General features: G+C 42.4%; 1 protein-coding gene across 1 annotated transcript in view; it reads right to left on the minus strand.

Annotated features, from left to right (window-relative positions):
• LOC123230568 (zinc finger protein 420-like) overlaps positions 1-23572 on the minus strand; it is a 45946-nt gene extending 22374 nt beyond the window's left edge. The window contains exons 1-6 of the mRNA XM_044656703.1: positions 23282-23572; positions 19494-19620; positions 12611-12691; positions 11418-11753; positions 9642-11159; positions 1126-1206 (exon numbers count right to left, since the gene is read on the minus strand). Of these exons, the coding sequence (XP_044512638.1) occupies positions 1126-1206; positions 9642-11159; positions 11418-11753; positions 12611-12691; positions 19494-19620; positions 23282-23572 (2434 nt within the window). The remainder of the gene's footprint in view (positions 1-1125; positions 1207-9641; positions 11160-11417; positions 11754-12610; positions 12692-19493; positions 19621-23281) is intronic.
• Between the last annotated feature and the right edge of the window lie 2572 nt (positions 23573-26144).

Below are 26144 nucleotides of genomic sequence, written 5' to 3' on the forward strand. Positions count from 1 at the left end.
TGCCTCTTTCTAGGATCCGGTCAGACTACAGGTCTGCAGGTTTCCCTGGGGTCCAAAGGTACACAGTGGGTTGAGCTTAGGAACAGAAGTCCAAAAGGTATTCCAGAATGCCATCTTTTGATTGAATGCTTTGAGAATCTTTCTGTCAAGGCTCTTCTTATAAATAACAAGTTGTCTGGTTTGGCTTTCTCATGAGCTCTGCTACCCTCTTCTCTTTTTTCAATAGATTCATTCAATTCACATTGTTGTAAGAATTGTTTTCTTCAAGATTTCCTCTTTTCATCTTCCTTCCATCCTTAGAAACAGAATAGTCTCTTATCCTGTTATCTGCCCTGTCTGCAGCTTCCTCTATGGTGCAAAGTTCTTTTCCACCAAGAGGCAGCTAAGGGACAGAATGGACAGAGCTTGATGCCTGGTCTCAGGAAGAAACAGACACTTTCTCAGTCCATCTAGACTCAGATCCTTTTCCCGTATAAGGGGAAAGTCACAGAACCTCTGTGGGCACTTCTTCATTCCTCCTAAAGCTCCATCTTCTCCCATTATTACCCTCTATATCTTCAGGATCCAGTGATATTAATCTCCTCCCTCTTCCTCACTCTTGACTCTCAAAAATCAGAGGTTTCCTCTAATGGCACCTTCATGCCATCCCCATCCTGCTTCACTCAACTCTCCAACTCTCAACCACAGGACCTCCTGATTGGGAAGAGTTCTCCCCTCACTTTCTTCTCATCTCTCCACAACCAGATTTTGGATCTCAGCATTCAACCAAACCTTCTTTTTCCCATGATACCTATGATCCACTATCTAATAAATGATGGCCTTTTCTCAATCCTCTTCCTTCTGGAACTTTCTGCAGTCTTGAACCCTGCCAAACAACTTTTTCTCCCTGACATTCTCTTTTGCATAGTTTGCCAGGGACATCATTCTCTCTTGGTTCTCTTCCTTTATATGAAATGAGACTGACACGTCTCATTTCAATGGCTAGATCTTCATCCAGGTCAATCCTGATACCTAGGAGTCTCTTCCAAGGCTCTGTCCTGGGCTCTTTTCTTCTGTCCCTTTTTATGATTTCAGAGGAGTGCCTGGAGTCTTGCCTTCTAAACCATGGCTAGCAGAGTGACCTACTTGAAGAGTCAGCAGAGGGGCCAGGGATGGAGTAGTCAGATAGGTAGAAGGAGAACCACAAGAGAGCAATGCCACAAAGTACTGGAGAGAAGAGAACACAAAGAAGGAGGTGATCAACAGCATCAAAGGTTACAGAACCCTCCAGAATGATGGAGACTGAGCAAAGGCCATTAGATTTGGAGATTCCATGATTACTGGTAAGGTTGGAGAAAGTAGTTTCAGTTGACCAAGGTCTGAAGCAGCCTGTAGAGTTCAAAAGAGTGAGAGGAAGTGAATGGGAGTTATAAATTATATGTGTCCTTCTCAGAGACTGGCTACAAAAGGGAGGAGAGATAAAAGGATGACACCTAGTGAGGACACAGACTGTCACTGTGTTGTGAGGGTTATTTAGTTATTAATTTAGTATTAGTGTTGGACCTAGCAGGAAGGGCTGGAGGATTCCAAGATGGAATGAAGAAGCAGGAAGTGTGCTTCTTGGTCTCTGAGAGATACTCCATAGTGGTTGGGGACATAACTGTTGCTAACCCTGGGAGAGCTCAGAGTAAGGGAAAACTGTATCCAAGATTCCCTGGGATCCTGAGAGAGGTGGAGGCTTTCAGCAGTGGACAACAGACCTGCAGAGCAGCACCAAGTGGGGAAGTGGTTTGTGATTTGGTGGACAGCATTGCAAACTCTCTCCCTACCTGGGTTCCTTGGATCACCTGTCCTGGTGGAGTTGGCTCCTGGCATCCTGAGACCATCCTTGGATTTACCGTGAGATCCCTATTGAAAGCCATCCTCAGGTCCTTTAGCTGAGCTGACCATACCTTGCTGGAACCAGGTTTGGAGGAGCTTTTCCCCTGTGACTTCAATACTGCTTCCTTTGGGCCCTGCCTGCCTTAGGTCAATAGAATAGTATAGTTAAGTCCCTCCCTTGACCTTGTGGTTTGTACTTAGTTGTTAAAAGTAGAATCCCTAATACCCATCCTTGTTTATTTGTTTATTCAATTAAATCTGTTACAACTTTTACCTGTTGCCTGCTGGTTACATAGGCCCTAACCTAGGTGAGCTAAGTGACTGTTGGCCAAACTGCCATTCTTGTGACAGTTAACAGCTTGGCAGTAAACCCTGGTCTTCCCATCCTGTTTGGTCCAGACCATCAGACATTCCTGTCTCTCCTTCAACCCAATGTGAACCCACAAAACCATTTAGATTACATTCTAAATAATCCTCTATTACAACTGGAGCATTTCTTGAAGAAGAATGAAAAAAAAAAAGGAAATGCTTGTATACATACAGCAGAATCAAGTTATCTCCTAGGAAGGAGCCAACAGAAAGGGAGAGACTGAAGATGAGGCACAACCAGAGGATAAGAGATGGGGCTGGAGAAGACAGGATAGATGGAATGGGATCATCTGTGTACAGAGAGCTTAGCCTGGCCAAAGTGGAGAGCTACTTCTTCCTGTGAGACAGGGCTAAAGGAGTGGATGTTTGCAGAAGGCTCTGAGGGATGTGACACAAGGATGAGAGACAAGAAGGAGCCTGTAGTCAATGGTTTCCATGGGTTTGAGAAGAGAGAAGTTCCTTTCCTGAGAAGGTGTGAGGAGCATGTGCTATGCAATTCTAAGGGGAAGACAATGTTTGGAGTAGATACTGTGAAAGGTGGGAGAAAGGAAGCATCATTTTGTGCCTCCCTTCAGGGAGAGCCCAATTGAGATTGCCACCTAAATATATAGGTGGCCTAGTGATTGCACTTTTGTGACAGGGACCAGTACTTGTCACTGGGAAGGAGTTAGCTAGCATAGGGAGGTGTAGGTAGGGCCTACCTACAAGAAGAGAAGAAACAGAAGGCTTCCCTTAAGCGGGGAACTTAGAAGTTGGGTGGTAGTAGTTTGAAGAGAGTTGGGGTCATACTTATCCAGTTACCCTTATTCCTGTTGTTAAAATAAACTTTGTTTCCAAAATCAAAGGGTTTGGTGCTTAATTGGCCCTGAGGTGTTCCTAGGTGGATTGTAAAATCTGATATCCCTCTAGGACACTTCCACATTACAGAGTAGAAAGGCATGCCTGAAGAGGACAGTGCAGAGGGAGGGGGACTACTCCCTGAGGACTGGGGGGTGGGGCAAAGGGGACCTGGGGATCTGCTCAGAGGAGCTCCAGAGTAGGGGAGAGAGTTGGGCTCATGGCAGAGGGTGAGAGGAAAAGGGCAAGGATGGGGTGTCTGTTGAGTGGACCATGAGGAAATGGGAAGATTAGAGGTATCATGGAAAGGGCCACCAGGTCACCCCAAACCCTCCCCTCTTCTGACTCAGTCCCTGACCCCAGGTGGCTGGTCACTGCCTTGGTGTCTGGTCCTTCCTGGTCCTGAGCAGCCCTGCCCAGTTCAGCCCTCTGTCCACATTCTCCTTTTAGAGTCCAACTTCATTCTGCCTCTCTTCTCCCTGGGTTTCAGGCACCATTTTTGTATCACTTATTCCACAGGAAAGGAAATCATCCCAGCGAGCATTTCTAGGGCCCTCAGGGATACATCACTAGCACCTTGCTGGGTAGATGCCCCATTTTACAGATGAGGAAAGTGAGACAGAGATGAAGTAACTTCTCCAGCGTCACACAGCCTCCAAGTGTCTCAGGTGGGATTTCCACCTCAGATCTTCTTGATTCCATCTGTGCTTCTCTTCTGGGGGTTGTGATAATGAATTGTGATGAGATTTAATCTACTTTGCCCATTCTTAGATCTAATCACCAAAAGTGGAAACAACCCCATTTAATTCTCACAATGATGAATCAGAATTGACTGAGCATGGGCAGTCCTAAGCAGTGTCTATTGTGATTGGACACGTAAACCAGGGGGAATGCACAGGAAGTGACAAAAAAAAAAAAAAAAAAGAAGCACCTTTAAAAGGGAGTGACAACTTCCTGTAGCTCTCTTCTTGTTCACTGCTTGGACTTGAAGGAGCTCTGGCTGGGACCTTGGACTAGGTGAGAGGGCTCTTAATCTCTCCCTTGGAACTACACGTGGTAAGTGTGAAGACTAAATCTTCCTGGATTTCTCTGAAGGAACTCTCCTTTCAAGAGAGGCTTCATGATTGAAGCTTTTGCTACATTCATCCCCGGCCCTCAGCCCTCAGTCCAAAACTGAGACTTCACTGAATGAGGACTGGTTAGACCTACCTGGGTTGAGCCAGGGGCCAGAGCAAATTACTTAGTGTGTTAGATTAGTTATCCTACCCTACCCTCTGATTTTCTTACTTTCTTCTCAATTGTAAATAAACTACCATAAAAGTCATTTTGACTTGAGGTTTTTTCATTAGGGATTGATATTTATTCAACTCCCTGGTGACCAAAACTTTGCAATATTCACCCAACCAGAACCCTTTTTTAACCCTTACAGGGTTCAGATGAGGGTCCTGAGGTCTCCAACCCACTCTTCCTATCACTGCAGGGGTTAGCCCTCATTTTTTAAAATTCTATTTAAGAACAATTTTCCATGGTTACATGATTCATGCTCTTTTTCTCCCCTCCTCCCACCCCCCCCCCAGAGCCAACGTGCAATTCCACTGGGTTTTACATGTGTCATTAATCAGAACCTATTTCCATATTATTGATATTTGCATTAGGGTGATCGCTTTAGTCTACATCCCCAATCATATCCCCATTGACCCATGAGATCAAGGAATTGTTTTTCTTCTGTATTTCTACTCCCACAGTTCTTTCTCTGGATGGGGATAGCTTCTTTCTCATAAGTCCCTCAAAAATGTCTTGGATCATTGCATTGCTGCTAGTAGAGAAGTCCATTACATTCTATTTTACCACAGTATATCTGTCTCTGTGTATATTGCTCTCCTGGTTCTGCTCTTTTCACTCTGCATCAATTCCTGGAGGTCTTTCCAGTTCACATGGAATTCCTCCAGTTCATTATTCCTTTGAGCCACGATAGTATTCCATCATCAACAGATACCATAATGTGTTCAGCTATTCCCCAATCGAAGGGCATCACCTTATTTTCCAATTTTTTTGCCACCACAAAGAGCGTGGCTATAAATATTTTTGTACAAGTCTTTTTCCTTATTATCTCTTTGGGGTATAAACCCAGCAGTAGTATGGCTGGAACAAAGGGCAGGCAGTCTTTTAAAAAAGCCCTTTGGGCATAGTTCCAAATTGCCAACCACAATGGTTGGATCAATTTACAACGCCAACAATGCATTAATGTCCCAATTCTGCCACATCCCCTCCAACATTTATTACTTTCCTTTGCTGTCATGTTAGCCAATCTGCTAGGTGTCAGGTGGTATCTTTTGTTCTTTTGATTTGCATTTCTCTAATTATACGAGATTTACAACACTTTTTCATGTGCTTATTGGTAGTTTTGATTTCTTCATCTGAAAATTGCCTGTTCATGTCCCTTGCCCATTTATCAATTTGGGAATGTTAGCCCTCACTTTGTGAGAATAAGGCAATGAAATGTGAACGAAAGGCTAATAAATTAGACTAGCTTGACACATATGTGGGTCATAGAAAGGCCATCCTACCCACCCAACTGGGGCAATAATAAGTGGCAAAGACAGGATTTGAACCAGGGACTGAGGAATCCCACCTCAGTGGGTTTGTTCCTGTTGTCCCATGCTGGTTCCTAAAAAAATATAACACACATGTAGCAGTAGACGTGTGTTAGGACTCTGGCCATTGCAGCAGTCATGGAGTTTCACCTGGAAAGGATGCTGGATGTCACCTGGGCTGACTCCTGTGTTTCACAGAACACATGGAGGCCCCAGGAGACAGACATGTCAGAGGCAGAATCTGAACCCAGGGCCTCTAAATGAAACCTTCATGAGGAACAGAAGGGAGGGGGACACCTGGCCTTCAGGACTACTTGCCATCTCCTTTCCTCCCTTAGCAGAGTACCTCGAAGGGGATCTTGGATCAGTCACTTCCTGTGTGACTGTGTCTGAGGATCCCACATGGGAGGCTGGGCTGGGAGGGCCCAGAGGGCAGGCAATGAGGAGGCAGATGGGAGAGGTTGGGGAAGGGGGTTGGATCTTTTCTCCATAGAAATCATGGAGGAAATTCTTCCTTGTGCCCAGGCCAGAGCTAAGGAAACTACAAACAGCCCAGGCTACATCCATCCCAAAGTAAGGCATTCTCTGTGCTCAGCAGCTGAACTTCCACAGGAGAAGAGTGGCATAGAGGGGGCTCAGGTGGAAAAAATTCCTGATCTGGAGAGGGCAGATTGGCTTCCCTCATTCAGGGCCAGGAAACAAGGTGGTTTGTTCTTAGTTGTTGTGGTCAGAACTAGATAAGAGAGAAAGGTGTGGGATGGCAAAGGAAGTCCAAACACTGACTGGGCTCAGGGAGTTTAAGCTTCAAAATTCAAGTCAATAAGTATCAGACAGTCAGCACCTCCTATAGTCATTCATAAAAAATTTCACTTGGTAAAGAACTTTTCCCCAGAATGTCTATCAAATGCTATAAGAATGCTGGTTTTTATGATCTTCAGTGCTTCATAATAGCATTCATATTAGGAATCAATTTCTTTGTTTTCTTTTTGTCCTTTGAATCCATGAGCTGTGCCCTTCCAGAATCAGATTAGAATTCCTTGAGCTTTTCTGCTATTGCTGTAAATCAAAATAACCACAGGACAAGAAATTTTAAAGACAGTCAGCTCAGCTGACCTAATAAAAACAGATATAAATGCGAACTGAACAAAGCTAATAGATGATTTCCACTACTGTTAAGGCAAAATTAAATACATGCTTGGGTAGGTAGCATATAAGCTGTGTCATATGATTGTAATATTACACTCTATGATATAGTATCATACAACATAATCTACTAAAATATAACAATATAACACAATCTGTAATTTTGTATCATTGGATATTATATGATATTGATAATGTTAAAATCCATCAATTATTTAATTGGCTATATTTGAAAGGAGAAAATTGAAGAAATCTGCTTGAATCTCCTTTTCCTTGTGAGCTATGAGAGCAAGTCAAATTCTGATCTCCTTCTCCATTATAATGACTCTCTGATTAAAGGGAAAGCAATTATCAGAGGGAGGAGGAATTAGGACTTCGTTCATTTAAAGATATGTTTTATCGTGAAGCATTCAGATTTTAACCAATAAAGAATATGAGGCTATTTCTCCGAGGATAATAATGTTTCTCAATGGGGGAATGGGATTCCTATAAACAAAAAAATGTGTTTCCATTACCATCATTTCTGAAAAAGAGGGTGTCTTACCTCTTGCTTATGAGTTGTGTCCTGTTTCTCTTTAGCCTGAGAGCTCAACTGTATGATGTCTCCCAAGTTCCTATTTCTAGAGACAAGATGGACTTGGAGACCTCAAATCCTCCCTTCTTACTTCACAGAGGGGTTGGACTTCTGGTCAGACCCAGAAATCAGCCAACCTGAGTCCTTGGATAGAATGGACTGAACAGTACGGATCAAGTTCCCTATTCCACATCTTCCCCTGCACTCTCATTTTGTTTGTTTGGTAAGATCTACATGTGCCAGCAAAAAACAAGAAACAAGTGAGAACCAATTAACTAAGGAATGGCTAAAAAAACTATAACAGATGAATGCCAACAAACACTGAGGAAGAATGACTAGTATTTTTTGCACAATATGAAATTTGGGGTGTTTAATGACGGCTCCTCTGTGGGAGTCTATGAAATCTGTGCTACAGCAAAACTCCTTTCCTAGTGAATGGGAGGCATTGAATCTTATCTCCAACAGAATGTGTCCAGTGTATAGGCAAGTATGAGCTTAAGGTGACGCCCTTCCTGTAATCATTCCTTATACAGCCCTTCATTCCAAAAAGAATGTTGTTAACCAGGAATCATGAAACCATGGGAAAATCCTAAAAAAATTAAATTTAAATTAAAAAATTTTGATAATAAAAAACAATGTCGTTCACCACTGACATACAACTTTTCTCCTCCATCACATCATATTTTATTTTTTGACAATTCTGTGTAAAAACAATATCCAATATTTTTTTTTCAATTTTGAGTCTTGGATTTTCTCCCCCCGCACCCAAGAGTTGTTAAGCAATCTTACGTAGATTTTTTTTTAAACCCTCCTTCTGTCTTGGAGTCAATATTGCTTATTGGCTCCAAGGCAGAAGAGTGGTAAGGGTTAGGCAATGGGGGTTAAGTGACTTGCATAGGGTCACATATCTGGGAAGTATCTGAGGCCAGATTTGAACCTAAGACGACCAGTTTCTAGACCTGGCTCTCAATCCACTGAGCTACCCAGCTGCTCCCTCTTACATAGATTCTACATGTGCAATACTATAAAACGTTTTTCCATATTGATCCTTCTGTGGAATTAAACTCAAACAAAAATTTAAAAGTGAGAACATATTTTCTTTGATCTGGATTCAGACTTCTTCAGTTCTTTCCCTGGAAACAGTTAAAATTCCTTTGGAATTGGTCGTATTTTTTGAGAATAACTCAATTCACAGTTGTTCTGCATACAATATTCCTATCACAATGTGCAGTGGTTCTCCTGGTGTTGCTAAATTCAGTCTGCATCAGTTATCAAGCCTTTCCTGGCTTTTCTCAGTTTCTCCTCCTAATTAATTATAAAACAACAGTATTCCATTACAATCATATGTCACAATTTATTCAGCCATCTCCCAAATTAAGTTCCCTCTTACTTTCAGACTCTTTTGTCACCACAAAAAGAGTAGCTTTCACTGCTGTTTTTTGGGGGGATAAATACATATAATAGGTACTTTTCCTTTTGAATGTCCTTTGGACTTAGTTCAAAATTGCTCCCTCCAGAATGGTTGCATCAGTTCACAATTCCACTCAATAATTCATCAGTATCTGAGTTTTTCCACATCTTCTCCAACTTATCTTCACTTTCCTTTTCTATCAAAATAGTCAATCTAATAGAAGTGGGATGGTCCCAGAAAATTAATTTGCACTTCTTATAAAAGTGATCACTCTCCTTCTGGGGAATATACATATTAGGTTTTTCTGTACTAGGAATCCAATGATAGAAAGAGATGATCTCTGACTGAAAGCCTTCCTACAAGGAATCCATCTGGAACTGGTCTGTTCAGAAAACATTTTTTCATAATGAACAAACTCTGGACTCTCCATGTCAATGTCTTTCTTCATTCATGAGAGTAATAAGGTTTCTATTAAAAAAGAATTCTCACTTGGGAATGAGATGATTGTTGCCTGAAGGCCTTACCAAATTCATCATCTTCCTAAAGATTCTCTCTAGTGTGGATCCCCTTATGTTAAATACTCTAAAAGTGGCAATTATAAGATCACCCTCAACTCATGAGGTTTCCCTCCAATGAATATTTTCTGACATGAAGCAACTGTGGCACTTTAGGCAAAAGCCTATCTGGATTCATGAAACTCAAAATTTTTCTCTCAAATGTGGATGCTCTGATGCTTAGAAAGACTACTCCTTGCTGTGAAAGTCTTTCCACATTGTGTACATTCATAAGGTCTACTCTCCAGTGTGGATGCTCTGATGCTTAGCTAGATGGCCTCTCCATGTGAAAACCTTACCACAGTGCTTACATTCAAAAGGTTTCTCTCCAGTGTGGATTCTCTGATGTGCAACAAGACTCTCCTTCAGTCTAAAAGCCTTTCCACAGTGTTTACATTCATAAGGTTTCTCTCCAGTGTGGATTCTCTGATGGATACTGAGGGAGTCCCTCTGTGTGAAAGTCTTTCCACATTCTGTACATTCATAAGGTTTCTCTCCAGTGTGGATTCTCTGATGAACAACTAGAGTCTTCTTCATTGTAAAAACCTTTCCACATTCTGTACATTCATAAGGTTTCTCTCCAGTGTGGATTCTCTTATGTGCAGCAAGTTGGCTCCTGTGTGTGAAAGCCTTTCCACACTGTTCACATTTATAAGGTTTCTCTCCAGTGTGGATTCTCTGATGTATAGTGAGAGAGTCCCTCTGTGTGAAAGCCTTTTCACACTGTTCACATTTATAAGGTTTCTCTCCAGTGTGGATTCTCTGATGAACAACAAGTTTGTACCTTTGTGTGAAAGCCTTTCCACACTGTTGACATTCATAAGGTTTCTCTCCAGTGTGGATTCTCTGATGTGCAGCAAGTCTGTTCCTCTTTATGAAAGCCTTTCCACACAGTTTACATTCATATGGTTTCTCTCCAGTGTGGATTCTCTGATGTGCAGTGAGAGAGCTCCTCACTGTAAAAGACTTTCCACATTCTGTACATTCATAAGGTTTCTCTCCAGTGTGGATTCTCTGATGTGCAGCAAGTTGGCTCCTGTGTTTGAAAGCCTTTCCACATTGTTTACATTCAAAAGGTTTCTCTCCAGTGTGAATTCTCTGATAATTAGCAAGAGAGCCCCTCTTTGTAAAATCCTTTGCAAACTCTTTACATTCATAAGGTTCCTCTCCAATGTGTATTCTCTGATGTGCAGCCAGAGAGCTCCTCACTGTAAAAGCCTTTGAACATTGTTTACATTCATAAGGTTTCTCTCCAGTGTGGATTCTCTGATGCACAGCAAGTTTGTCCCTCTGTGTGAAAGCCTTTCCGCACTGTTTACATTCATAAGGTTTCTCTCCAGTGTGGATTCTCTGATGTGCTACAAGTTTGTTCCTCCGTGTGAAAGCCTTTCCACACTGTTTACATTCATAAGGTTTCTCTCCAGTGTGGATTCTCTGATGTACAGTGAGATGGCCCCTCACTATAAAAGCCTTTCCACAGTGTTTACATTCATAAGGTTTCTCTCCAGTGTGGATTCTCTGATGTGCAGTGAGAGAGCTCCTCACTGTAAAAGACTTTCCACATTCTGTACATTCATAAGGTTTCTCTCCAGAGTGGATTCTCTGATGTGCAGCAAGTTGGCTCCTGTGTTTGAAAGCCTTTCCACATTGTTTACATTCAAAAGGTTTCTCTCCAGTGTGAATTCTCTGATAATTAGCAAGAGAGCCCCTCTTTGTAAAATCCTTTGCAAACTCTTTACATTCATAAGGTTCCTCTCCAATGTGGATTCTCTGATGGATACTGAGGGAGTCCTTCTGTGTGAAAGTCTTTCCACATTCTGTACATTCATAAGGTTTCTCTCCAGTGTGGATTCTCTGATGTGCAACAAGTCTACTCCTGTATGTGAAATTCTTTCCACACTGTTTACATTTATAAGGTTTCTCTCCAGAGTGAATTATTTGATGTACAGCAAGCTCAGAGTTCTCACTAAAAAGTCTCCCACCTTTATCACTCACAGAAACCATCTTGACACGTTTACTTCTTGGATGTCTAATGGTTTCTAAACTGTAGCCAAAGGCCATTCTCCCAATGTTACCTTGATACTTGGGCATATCAGGAGGTTTCTCATGAGACTGAACAAGTCCAACTTCTTCAGGAAATGCTTTCCTATATTCCCTATCCTGACAACAGTCATTTCCTGAGGACAATTTCATATACTGATTTAGGACTGAACATTGGCTGATTCTCTCTGCAGTTTCATCACATTCATAGTCACTCTTCGGATTTTTATTTAACTTGATTTTAGAGTCACAGGTTTCCCTCAAAATGATGTCATGGGGACCCTCATTCATGCATCTTTGGGGGCCAGATCCTTCCACAAAAAGGCTCAGTTTTGTAGTCATCTCCTTCACTTCAAAATTAGTCTCTGCCTCTGAAGAAAACAAATAATGATATAATCACGGAAAAAAGGAGGACACACACACAGAGCAATATAAATTTTTTTCTCTGATGGCAAAAAGTAAACTGATTCTTATTCTATTTCCCCAGGCGAAAAAAGAGTTTTCAAACATAAACAAGTAGAAAGAGTCTTTGTATACACTATTTGGTCATGTCTGCAAGATGATTTTAGAAAGACTTTCACATACAATAACAATGAAAGTTCACAAGGAACCTATGACAAAGGCAGGCCTGAAATCCTCATCATACTTTGCAACTCGTATCATGAGTCAAAAATGGAGGAATGACCTAACCGACTTCTTTGCAGCTAGACTACCACTCATACCCTGGTGCTGAGCATGCTTTATCCACAATATTGCACAGTCTTTTCTCCATAGGCCTTTCTATCTTTCCTAAAATGTCACTCCTCCATTATTCTTATAATTTCGTGAGTTTCAAGTAACCTCCCAGATATTCTAGTCTCATCATTTTGGATACACTATCACATGGTCATTCTTTATAAATTTTGTGTGCTAAGAAGAAAAAAAAACTTTACTCTTTTTAATTCTCATGCAGTAATTTTCAAAGTTGAATAGAAGTTTCCTTCTTTTCTCCACAGATGCAAAAATATTATGCCATTTATTGCAGACATACTAATTATTCATCTTATTTTAAGATCAACCATACATTATGTCTCATACCCTATACCGAGTCTATCATCCATCTCTCAGGAAGTATACAGCATGATTCAGCACTGGTATGCCAGCCCCCAAGCCTAGAACTCCCTTCATCACAACAGATAAAAGCCTTTTGGGATAACAGTCCTTATATACCTGCTTTCACCTCACTCACCTGGGCCCTTTTGTTCTAGCGGCCATGGTGCTTTCCCTTGCTGAAAATAGGAGATCAAATTTTCTCTAGGAACTGGAAGCCCTGGGAATAAGAAAGAACTGATCAGGAGAGAAAAATAAAAAAATATGGTCTTCTTAAAGGGGACAGCTAAGTAAGGCCTACAGAATGGCTACTGTTGTATTCACTGTTGAGACATTTGCAGGAGGGCAGAGATCATGGAAACCATCTGAAATCAGGAAAGTCCATCTTTATTTACTTCTTTTTATAGGATAGGCACATTAAACAACCTCCATTACCTAGAAGTTAAAGGCAGCTACCAGAGAAGGGATAAGAGATCAGAACTTGGAATCAGAAAAGCAAATTTAATTCAGGCTCAGTGAGATGGTAAATTGGTGCCCCTGGGCAAGTTATTTAACCTCTGTCTTCCTCAGTTGCCTCAACTATGAACTGAGGTCAAGAAGACTATCAAACTCACAGAGATGCTGTGAGAATCCTTTACCCAAGAGAACAAAGTGCAGGTATTATGAAATTATGAAATTCCCTTCCTTTCCATTCCTATCATCTAGCCTGGGATTTGAGGGAAGAATGAAGGAAGAATAAAGATGAACTTGCTAGACTAGGCAGTATTAGGGGCTATGAGCTATAGTTTTATACTTCTTTTTTATTTTATTCCCATATTGTTATGGAAAAAACAATCTCCTTATCTTTATTCTCCCTCTATATGTCTATTTGTGTATGTCAGATGTGTTTCTTGTAAACATATCATAGGATTCAGGTTTTTAATCCATTCTGCTATCTGCTTCCATTTTATGGGTGAGTTCATCTCATTTACGATCACAATTATGATAACTATCTCTGTATTCCCCCCTTCATAGTGTTTTCCTCTTTTAATCCTACACTTTCTCTTTTCACTGTCTGTCCACATGCTTCTGTTTAATTACTCCCCCAATTCCCCTCCCTTATATTATTCCCCTCCCTACCACCATCCTGCTTATTCTCCTATTCCTCTAGAATAAAATAAGATTCTATACCCCCACTGAGTCTGGTTATTATTCAAAATGAGAGTAAATTATACTCACTGCCTCTCACCACCCTCTTTGTCCCCTCCAGTGTAATAGTTTTTCTTCCCATGCCTCTGTATTTCATATAATTTACCCCATGTTTGTGAAAGGAAATTCTTGGCTCTCTTTGCCTATTCTGAGTTTACACATGTAAAAAGGGAATCCTTTATTTTCTTTGCCTGGTTGAAGTTAACACTTTGGTTAACAATAATTTAAGTACCCCTACTCAGTACCTCACTAGATTGTGAAGACAGGATTAACTATCCTTTGTCTACCTTTTGATTGAATCAACAAAAATTTGAACTAGGTGGAGTTTGCAATCCACTTAGAGAATTCATACCCTCTGAAACTCAATTGGCCAGGAATCTCTGAACCCTTTGGGTGAGAATTTACTCTTCTAGGTGAGAATTTATTACCCCCTAGGCAGTGTCTAGGCAACTTGGAAATTGTGATTCGCCACTGTGAAGAGGGGAAGAAGGTTCAAGAAGCCACAATAAAAAGCCCTGGATTTCTAGGGGGAGGAGGGCAGCTTAAAGAAGGAAGTGGGCTTCAAGAAGTCAGCCTCAGTCATTATCTTGACCTATTTCTCAGAAGGAACTTGGGTGAGTGGATAGCTGGCTTTCCTTTCCTGCCTTCTGGAGAGAGTCTGATTCTGGCTGAAGTTCAACAAGTCCTGGCTGCCTTGAGCACTGGAGAAATATTTAGATAGATAGGATAAATGTCTTTTCTGTGAAAGGAAATTCTTGGTTCTCTGTGAGTTCACACCTTACTTGATGCTAGGTGAGAACAAGCCAGAAATTTAAGAGTTGAGAAGATCACAAGCCACTTGGTGAGTTCACACCTTACTTGATGCTAGGTAAGAACAGGCCAGAAATTTAAGAGTTCACAGACTCAGAAAGGTGTGATTACAAAGCTGTGATTGGCCCTTACGAAAAGGAGCAAGTTCAGGAAACCACCATAAAAGCCATGAGGAGTCGTGAAGAAGTCTGGTGAAGGATTGTGGTAGAGTGAACTCTAAGTAGAGTATTATATTCATAATCTGAGAAGTGATGGATGCCACCTTGAATGACAGGGAAGGCAGTTGGAAGACACGAAATGCTCCTAGGTGCCGTGAGCCAGGGTCAAACGTTGGTTGGTCTGACAGTATAAATACCCCTGACAGCCACCTGGAAGAGGTCTCTCTGGGCTCTGGAGGTCTCTGGACAGGAGTCTCAGGACTGGGAAATCACTGAGTGGGTGGTGAAGAGAGGCGGGGAGGTCTATGAAGAAGAGGGTAGGAAGAATCTGAATATTTCCTAAAAGACTGTGAGAGCTAGTGCATCACCAAAGACAGGTAGTGAGAGAGCTGAGAGAATAAGATCACCAACACAGCTGCATCAATAGCATTCCCTATTCTCTGGCTTGGCTGTGGCCAGGCTGGGCCAGAGGTAGTGGAGAGAGTAAATCTCCAGCTTCCAACTGATCCATAGCCTCTAGTCCTGATTGTCAACTAGTTATAGATAATAGATTGATTAGGGTCTCCAATCCCCAATCTTTGTCCTTACCCTAATTATACATAAAGAGAGTTTAACAAGTACCTTCTCGAGTGGTCCTTATATCATGACCCTTGGAGAGGGAGTCAAGGCAGTCAGATACCAAGCGTGATCCAAGGCAAATCAAAAGTCCTTTATTAATCTATCCAACCCCAAGTTGGACCTGGAAAGGTTATCCGTCTATCTAACCTCTCCAGGGTCCTCCCTGGGCAACTGTTAGAGAGAAAGGGAAAATTATAACAACTGTCAAGGGTGATAGGAGTTGGTGTTCCTCTATCATCTGCAGCTGAGAAGAATACAGATAGATACATTCACATCACTATATATCTATATCGCTTTAGGACTCCCTTTTGTTTATAACAAGAGTCACTCAAAGAAGGAAGTCAGCTTCGAGAAGAAGTTCGGCTCAAAAAAGAAAGTCAGCCTCAGGAACCACCTTCAACTCCAGTCATTGTCTTGGATGAGTGGATAGCTGGTTTTCCCTTCCTGTCTTCTGGAGATAGTTTAATTCTGATTGAAGATTAACAAGTCTTGGCTGAGAACAATATTTAGTTAGATAGGTTAATGTCTTTTCTACCCTTTTGAACTTTCATTCTTTCCACCTCTTTTGTAAATAAAAGCTATCAAAAGTCATTTTGACTTTGAGCAATACTTTAAATTGGCAACTACCATATTATTTATAATTTTTATATATTTTAGTCATACCACTAAAATTTAATTCCTACACATCTAAGTATACTTCAAATAACTAGTAGGATAAGGAGAGCAATTTTAAGACTTACAAATATCTTTTCCACTAGGCATAATATAAAGAATTTGACTTCAGTAAGTCTTTTAAATTTTCACTCTTATTTACCTTTTTAAGCTTCTCTTGAATTTTGTATTGGGACATCAACTTTTCTGTATCAGTCTGTTCTTTCTATCAGGAATACTTGGACATTCCAATTTTTAATAAAGATTTTTCTCCCTGAAAGAATATACTCAAGTCTTGATTGGTGGGTGATTTATGGTTATAAACCCAGTTTCTTTACCTTCCAGAATATCAAATTCCAAGCATTTTGATTCCTTTAAAGTAGAAGCTCCCAGTTCCTGTTTAATCAACACTAGGGCTCCATGATATTCAAATTGTTTCTTACTGGCTTAATTGAGTAATTTCTCCTTAGCATTGGATTTCTTTAATTTAGCTATAACATTCCTGGGAGTTTTCATTTGAGGATTTCTTGCAGGAGGTGATCTGCAGGATCTTTGAATTGCTATTTTAACCTGTGATTCAAGAATATCAAGACAGTTTCTTTGATAATTTCTTGTAATATGACATCCAAGCTTTTTTAAATATATAGTCTAGGGCAGCTGGGTAGCTCAGTGGATTGAGAGTCAGGCCTAGAGACAGGAAGTCTTAGTTCAAATTCAGCCTCAGATACTTCCCAGCTGTGTGACCCTGAACAAGTCACTTGATCCTTGACCCCCATTGCCCACCCTTACCACTCTTCCACCAAGGAGGCAATACACAGAAGTTAAGGGTTTAAAAAAAAATTAAAAACAAACAAAAACATATAATCTAATACATTTTAGATTTATGGATATGTTTTCCAGGTTAGCTGTTATTTTCAATCATACATTTCATATTTTCTTCTATTTTTAAAATCTTTTGATTTTGTTTTATGGTTTCTGGATGTCTCATGAAGTCCTTAGGTTCTATATGCCCAATTCTAATTGTAAAAGAATAATTTTCTTCCAATACCTTTTGATCCTCCTTTTCCATCTGGGCCATTTTACTTTTCCTGGAACTCTTTTCTACATTGGATTTTTTAAAACTCTCTTTTCCCATTTGGTCAACTCTCCTTTTAAAAAACTTATTTTCGAGGTCCTAGGTTCAAATCTGGCCTCAGACACTTCCTAGCTGTGTGACCCTGGGCAAGTCACTTAATCCCAACTGCCTAGCCCTTACCACTGTTCTGCCTTGGAGCCAATACATAGTATTGACTCCAAGACAGAAGGTAAGGGTTTAAAAAATATATATATATTCTTTTCTTCATTGGATTTTTGTGCTTCTTTTGCCACTTGACCAATTTGGCTTTTTCAGGTCTTATTTTCTTCCGGAAATACTTTCATTTCTTTTCCCCATTTTTCTTTTACTTTTCTCATTTGATTTTTTTTTTTTAAATATAAATCCTTACCTTCCAGGTAAAGTCACACAGCTGGGAAGCATCTGAGGCCAGATTTGAACCTAGGACCTCCCATTTCTGGGCCTGCCTCTCAATCCACTGAGTCACCCAGCTGCCCCCTCTCATTTGATTTTTTAATTCCTTTTTGAACTCTTCTAGCACCTGAGACCAATTCCCATTATTATTTGAAGTTTTGGGTGCCAATTTGTACCTGACTGTGCCTTGCTCTTCTTTGCCTTAGACATTTTCTATAGTTAGATGTTTCTTTTCCTATTTACTCATTTTCAAGTGTATTTTTTTCCCTCTATGAATTCTATCTCTGTTCTTAGGGTACAGGGGGTATTCTCTTAAACTTCAGTTTTATCTTGCTGCTCCCCTCAGTTGTAGTACTAGTTTTCTTCAACTTTCATTTCTTCCAAGGTGGTACCATGGCCTGAGGTCAAGGTGCTCTGAAAGCTGCTGATTTAGTCTCCTCTAGGGATGGCTGATGGCTTACGGGGTTCAGAGAACTGGGAGACACTTTGCCCTGGAGCTACATCCTTTACCACAGACTTGAACTGGCCAAGTGACTTTGAGGCCTCACTATAGCCTTGTACCAGGCCTTTGTACTCCAAGGGATGGGCATGGGATGTACTAATAATGTAGGCTTAAGAAGGGTCCCTGGGTCTAGAAATTGGCTTGTGCCCAGGTTTGGAACCTCGAGTCATAGGTTGGGGATGGGTTGTCTGCACTTCTCTGTGTGCAGTTTTCCTTCTAGTTTCCCCGCTTATCACCCAAAATAGACCCTCTCTGCTTAACTTTCAAGTTGTTTTCTTGAGGAGAACTACCTGACTCTTACCCATGTTTGTTCTGTGACCAGTCATTTAAAAGCACATTTTAAGGTTGCTTTGAGATTCTCAGGGTGATTCCAGCTTTTCCTTCTATTATGGCGCCTTCTTGGCTTTGTCTCTCCCATTAATACTTAATAACAAGAAACCCTTTCTAAAGACCAGACCCAGCCCAAAAGGGAAGGGGCTGCCTTGGCAGGTAGAGGGTTCCCTTCATTGCCCATCTTCAAGGAAAAGCTACCTGGATATAAACAGAATTTCCACACAAATTTCAGGTCAAATTAGAGGCTGGACTAGATGACTTCTGAAATTAGCTTCAGGAATGTAAATCTGTAACAGGGGTTTAAATTTTTCACCTGAAGCCATTGAAAACAGAGGAGAAACCATTTCATTAAGGAGACTTAACAGGAAGGGCTAGAGAATTCCAAAATGGAATGGGGAAGCAGGAAGTGGCTCTTGCTCTCTGAGAGAGACTCCATGGTAGTTGAGGCAAGTTGCAACTGATCCTAGGAGACTTCAGATTACCAGAGATCCTGAAGGGAGACCATAACCTACTTGTGGGAGATTTTGGTAGAGACTATTAATCCCAACCTGAGTTGCAGGTCAACTTGGGCTGGATTAGCTCCCAGAATCTACCCACCTAGAAGAGTATAGCAGGTGGTCCTGGAGGAGCTAAAACATCAATGGAGTGAGTCTGGACTCTGCTGAGAGGATACCCACTTCAATCCTGCTTTCCTCTGGGCCCTGTCTTGCTTAGGACTCAGTTTAGTGCAGTTAAGTCCCTTCCCTGACCGTGTGGTTTGCCCTTAGTCTGTAAGTGTAGTAACTCCTATTCCCATCTTTTACCATAGTTTCTCTAATTAAAAATTGTTATAACTTTTGCCTTTTGCCTGCTGGTTCCATTGGCCCTTGCCTAGGTGGGGCAGAGACTGTTAGGGCCTAACTGCCATTTCTTTCAACAGTCACCTCCTTAGCAGTTAAAACCCAGTCACCCAACTTGTTGGGTCCCTCCATCTGTTATTCCTGTCTCCCTCACACCCTTCTGGACCCACATTTTAATATTCAAGTCTACTTCCCTGGCTTTCCCCATAACAGTCGCAAGAAAGGAAAGTCCCAGCTTCCCATCACATAATTCAAAGACTTTTTTATGAAAAACAGAAAGGAGGGGAAACCTGCACAAAGCTCCACACTTTTGCTTTTTTAATCATTGAGAAAGGCTCAAATCCTGTACATCTGGCTTGGAATGAAGATGTTCCATTAATGGCAGATTCAGAGTTAACACAGGAAATGGTTCTTACCCACAGAGAGTACATTCTGTACATTCTCCAGCATCACCTCCAGGTACAGCTCTTTCTGAGAAGGGTCCAATAGGCACCACTCCTCCTGGGTGAAGTCCACAGCCACATCCTTGAAAGTTATTGACCCCTAAAACAGCAAAAGTCTCAAGATTTAGAGCTGAACTTTCAAATTGCATCTAGCACCACCCTTGTTCACTGACTAGAGGAGAGAGGGGAGGAGGAGAATTTGGGGTGAGGATTAAGTCTGCGGTTGTACCTAGAAGAGAAGACATTTTTGTCCTGAGGAAGTCATTTCTGTGGGCAGAATCTCTTTTCCTTCCATTCCCATCCCTCCCTGCTGTCTGCTGTTTTCTCCAAATAAAGCAGCTTTTCTCTACCAGTATCTTATCAAGTCTCCTGTCTGCTCATCAGAGTGATTTTGGGAGCTATGGGCCTCCCCATAGCCAGGCTAAAGGGAAATGTATTCCACAAAAATAGCACAATTCAACCTTAATTTAAAAAAAAAAATAGTTCATGAAAAATGAAGGATCTAAGCCTAGCCCTGTAACTCTGGAGATCAAAGGTCAAGAGAAGTAGTTAACAGGCTGACTGAGGAATAACTGACAAGGCAGTGGCCAGATCTGACAATAATATGCCACCTGGCAGAGCTCTTGTACTTTTCCCATCTGCTCCATGGAAAACACAGGGTAGACTTGGTACTGGATACTCTTCCATTTCACCCCATCCTGAACCATTCCCTACTTTTGAGCCTACAATGCCCCTGGGACATCCAGGGGAGGAATAGTCTGAGGAAAGGCCAAGAGTCTCCAAGCATGGGAAGACACAATTCTCCAGATCCTCAATAAAATCTAGAAACCTGAAACTCTACGGGGGCCATTCCATTGTCCCCTACACACATCTGGGGGCTATTCCGCCCCCTGCAATGGCTTTGTTTATCACCATGGATATACTATGTGTAATATCCTTTCAAAGACACCTTCATGTCTTGGGAGGAACCTGTCTGAGCTGCAATTCTTTGGGCCAGAACTAGCATTCCCTCTCATACAACAAAATTCACTCTCCCACAACAGAAGCAGGGGCAGAGAGCAGCCCCTGAAGCCAGGTTTGGGAGGGAGAATTGCTCCTGATATAGCTGAAGGACATTCATAGAATTCAGACAGAAAAGATGAAGCCCAGTGGAAAGGGCAGCCACCACTACTAGCAGGGGCAGAAAAGTCCTCATTCAGATACACTTAAAACTAGAAGGCAGAAAGATCTCAGGCCCAAAGGAAAGCAGAGAAAACTGGGGTCAAAGGGAAGAAAGCAGAGAGAGCTCAATACCAAGGAGAGCAGACAGCTTCTTGTTTGGATTTTGTCTACTCTGGGACATTCAGGGTATTCCCCATTGCCCTACCTGCCCTGCCTCCGAAGTCCTGGGATAACAGAGGTCCTCCACTGGCACCCAAGGCCAGGACCTCAAGACCCTGTCTGCTTCTCCACCCCAAGCCCTGCCCACTATTATCCGGAATGCCACTGCCACCAGAATGAGCCCTCTTTCAGCCTGGCATCTAAACCACTCTAGAGCTTGATATTCCACTTGGGCAGACATCTGCAAGGCTGGTCACCCTGAGAACTTCCCCCTTATTCTCCTTCCCTCTCCCCTTATTCCCTTCCATTCTCTAAGGATAGAGTCCATCTTTAGTTTTTAAGACTAAGGTAAAGAAACAGTCCCATAAATAATGCTTCCCACCAAAGGAAAGAATGGAGATAAAACTGCACAAGATCATCAAGTTCAATGACTTCATCCAAAAGAACAAGCTGTTTGTTCTGTATGTTCTGAAGAGGAACTTAGGAGACAGTAATGACAGGAGAAAATTGCAGTAGCAGTGATAGCTTAACAAATAAGAGGAAATGAAGGGAATGCTCTTCATTTATTTTTTGTGCTTGGTACCAGCATGATTTGTTATATCTGTCTTATTCATTGGTCTTAGTATCTTTTTGGTCTGATTAGCCAAAACATAACTATTAACAATAACAGTAACAATGATACTAATATCTGCTGGCTTTGTTAAAAAAGAGTAGAAACAGGGGGCAGCTGGGTAGCTCAGTGGAGTGAGAGTCAGGCCTAGAGACAGGAGGTCCTAGGTTCAAACCTGGCCTCATCCACTTCCCAGCTGTGTGACCCTGGGCAAGTCACTTGACCCCCATTGCCCACCCTTACCAATCTTCCACCTATGAGACAATACACCGAAGTACAAGGGTTTAAAAAAAAAAAAAGAGTAGAAACAAGGGATATGTATATATATAAAAATATCACTGTTTCCCTTCCCATAAATTCTCTCCTTTATTTCTATTATATCTGCAACTCCTCCTCAGTCATTTCTTTGTAACTTTGTGTTTGTGTGCCACCAACCCATAATTCATAATTTCTTCTGCACCCAGTTTGTCTTTCCCACATTCCTCTGCCACATCACTATCACTGCCCTTATCTGTCCTTGCAACAACTAAGGCTGCTTTCTCCATTCATAAGTTGGTACAAGGTCTCGCTCCTTGGGACACATATTCCTTCATTTTTGATAAACATGGGGAATTATTAAATTTAGCAGTTATGGTAACAACATATGGCCTTTACTTTGTCACTATATCTGTTGTCCCTGTTGTTGCTACTATTATTGCTGTTGTTGTTATATCTAGAATTACAGTATTTCTCCTATTGTTATTATTATTGTTAATGCTTCTATTCCCAAAATTTATCTGAGATTTAAACCTACATTCACAAACAATATGTCCAAGTTTCAAGCACAAGAAACAGTGTTTGACAGAGTTGTTAGTATTGCTAGAAGATTGCCTAGGCCTGCTCTGGGTCCTCTGATTGCTGGTCATCAGAGCCATATTATTAATCTCCTCAATATCCTTGGCCTTTTGAGCTTCCTTTAGTTGTCTCTTCAGCTCCGCAATCTCCCTATCCATTTCAGAGGCTTAGGCTCACTATCTCTAGGCTCATGGACATATGCAGCAGTCTTAGTTCTTCAATGGGCATGGTCTCCCATTGTGGGCAATGCAACTTGAAATAAGCCTGGATGTGGTTCAGACTGCCTTTCACAAACTGCCTCCTGACATGCTGGATGTTATCCTCAGCTGTCATGTCCCTAAAACCTAGGATAGTTTCACCTGCCTCTAAGAGCCTGTCCAGGTAAAGGCTGGGGTGTTCTTCCTCCCCCTGCCTTAATTTCTCAAAGGACCTCCATGCATTTGATCGTCTTGCATGGAGCCTCACCTCTTCTGCTAAGTCCTCCCTACACCTTTTAAGATAAGCCATGTTTGCATGTGAGGAGAGTTCTAAGTCCTACAAGATTGGGGTTGCTTCTTGTCTCGGCTATAAACTATGCCTTCTCACTAGGGGTGTATAATTCTGATAGGAGCAATTCCACATCCTCAAATGTTGGGTTGTAAAGTCTCATGGCCCATTTATATTCTTTTATAGATTTACAGGGATTTGTATAGAACTGAGGAAACCTCAAGATCTCCAAATCACCACCTGAGAAAGGTTTGTAGCCTTTAACGCAGGGGTCAGCAACATATGGCTCTTGAGCCATATCTGGCTCTTTCTGCAGGAGCCATAAAGTCAATTTTTTTCAGGCGCTGTTACAGGAGCTCGCACTGTGAGCACTGTACGGCTCTCACGAAATTACATTTTTAAAAATGTGGCGTTTATGACTCTCACGGCCAAAAAGGTTGCCGACCCCTGCTTTAACGTGTATAATGCCAGGTTGTACCACTGTCCTATCAGTAATGGGAAGGATAGTTACAGGAGCTGCTTCAGCCCCTGCAACCTGTTGTTCTTCAGCGTTCTTATCTGTAGCCTGTTGTTTAATATCACTCCCCTTTTTTGGTGTGACTGAACTCTCAATAATCTCTAGCTGCATGACTGTATTTGCATCTAGGTCCTTTCCTTCCCTGATCTGCTTGTTTATCTCAATCAAGGTCTTCATGTGCTCCACTAATTGCTCCAAAACCGGATTTGTTATTTCTGTTCTCCCAAAGGTAAATGCCAAAACTTTCCTCAATATCATCAGGGCCCCATAGAAAATTACAGCCATGGCTATCCCTGATGGCACATATGCCAAAGCACCACCCACTGATATAGTTAACCACATGTAAGTATCATATATTTCTATCATTTGTTTGAAAAATTGGGGAACCGTTTTCAGCCAAAAGGTAGCACAAGCCTGCCAAATCCTATATATTAGCACCCTGGAGCACCCTAGTGTGACAATGGCCCTGTTGATGAAGCTGGTCATACTGATCACTTCCCACTCAGGTTCTGAAATAAAAATCCTAGGCTGGCTGGCCAAAACTGTTATGTTGATCTTAACAGATGTTTGGGAAGCTGAAGGGATGGCCTGAAACCAGAAACCAGCAGGACTCACTCCTCCCCACCCCCCTCAGGCTTGAGTGAGTAGGGAGGGGTAGGTACTCCTTACTCTCACCCCTCCCACCAAGCAGTTGGAAATGGAGGCAGGACTGATGTCTTGTGGCAAGGCTCAGCAAGGCAAATCTCTAATGATGTTCACTTTCTCAACTTATTTTCCCCACGGGTTTGTCTGAGGGACAATAGGAGAAGCTTGATGTCTTATTATCAGGGACAGATGAATCTAACCTGTATGGGCCAGACAGCTGAAGAAAACCTAGCTGAATTTGGATGTAAGTATCCCCAGAACAATAAACAAGCACTGCACCCAAAAGATGAAGTTTATACTGATAAAAGAAGAAGGGAAGGCAGGGAAGGAGTTTCAAGGATTTGGGTAAGATCTGGGAAGCCCTGAACTGTTAGGTAGAAACTGCCCCTCCCCCCCCAGGAGGGAGTGGTAGACTTTTAGCTAGCTTGCCCTCAAGCCTGTAATTACCACTTCTAATATCTAAAAAACTAAATAACAATTGTGCTGTTGCTAGAAAGGTCTAGTTCAGCTAAACAAGCAAACCACTAAGCAGAACCAAGATTGTTCTTGCCCCAGACGGCCTCCAAAGCAATCCCAAAACTGGAAACAGCAAGCAAAGTGAGCTGCTCACTTCAACCCCCTCGCATCAACTGTTGAATTGCTTTCAAATTGTTCCCTCACCCAGAGTTCTGGGGAAAGAGGGTCCCTGGAATTCTGGGTGAGGCTTGACCCTGTATCTTACAGGAACTCCACCCTGCCATTTTCCATGTTGCAGGTATCAGAATATTAAAGCAATTCATGACATTAAAGACTTCTGTGGGAGGAATAAAATCTCCGGGTCTGTCCTCATCTGGGGAAGCTGAAGGCCCTGCAGAAGGAGCCGGGCTCCCTGGGAATGGCGAGGGACTCGCTGGCCTGAGGAGATCCAGGTTATAAGCTCGGCCCATCCAGGTGCCCTTTGAGCCTGTGAAGGTTTATGCCAACTCCAGGCTCCCCAAAGACTGGCCAAGAGAGGCTCCTATGACCTCAGCAGTCTGAGAGCTCTGCAGGATTCAGTCCATTTTTCTCTTAACCTCGTAATGAACTCAGGACTCGGGATTGAAGGTTCCAACCCTCGTGACCAAATCCCACGGCCCGATTCCTGCCATCCTCTGCACCAGGGGTCGGCAACCTTTTTGGCCTAGAGAGCCATAAACGCCACATTTTGTAAAATGTAATTTCATGAGAGCCGTACAGTGCTCACAGTGCGAGCTCCTGTAACAGCGCCTGAAAAAAATTGACTTTATGGCTCCTGCAGAAAGAGCCAGATCTGCCCCTCAAAAGAGCCAGTGGCTCAAGAGCCACATGTTGCCGACCCCTGCTCTGCACCTTCCAGCCTGTTAATGACTTTGCTAAGGACCCATCAGACACCCAGGAAACACCTGCCCCAGGTCTCTGGGGATCTCTGCTCCAGGCTGGCTGGGTGCCACCTCCAGCTTCCAGTGACCACAATTAAAGTTTGGATCTTCAGCTCAGAACCACGACCCAGAGATGTCTCTGATCCTCACAATATTTTCCATAGAGGGACCAAATATTTATGACCTGCAGGCACCAACCAGGCTGGGCAGAGCCAGGGGTCCTCCAGATCAGATGGCCGCCCTGTCCCTGACTGGCCTTCCAAGAACAAGAAGGGCTCTTGGATGCCACCTTCCTGCCAGGCCCTGCCTCACTTGCTCCCCAGCTCCCACCCAGGCCTGCTCTCCTCCCTGGGGCATATTAAGATTAAAAATAATAAAGACTGATATAATAATATAAATTAGTATTTTAATTAAAGCCATGGCCATGCTGGTAAAATCATTAGACCACGTACTGGTAAGAATTCAAAACTGCCGCCTGCGCCATTATTGTTACCTCCTGTCTCTTCCTGAGTCTGCTAGCCAAGAGGGCAACTTCCTCCTAACCCAGGAGATTTAAACTGACCTCTGCGTGGTGACATAGGCGTCCCCACGCCCAAAGAACAGGAAACGGAAACCTGTTGGATCACGGGAAATGTAGTTTTAAGGTCCCCACGTGTCCATAGAAAATATATATACTTTTAGATGGCATTTCTCAAATTTCACTTTTACAGGCAGCTCTCCTCAGCCAGCCCAGCCTCCTCCCCAGGTGCCCCTCTCTGCCCATCCTGATGCCAGCCCCTCCCAGGCCCTTTCCTCCTCGGGCTGGGGAACCCCAACCCTGTCTGTCACCCCCCCCC

The sequence above is a fragment of the Gracilinanus agilis genome, chromosome 1, assembly GCF_016433145.1.
Source record: "Gracilinanus agilis isolate LMUSP501 chromosome 1, AgileGrace, whole genome shotgun sequence".
In the NCBI taxonomy this organism is placed as follows: domain Eukaryota; kingdom Metazoa; phylum Chordata; class Mammalia; order Didelphimorphia; family Didelphidae; genus Gracilinanus; species Gracilinanus agilis.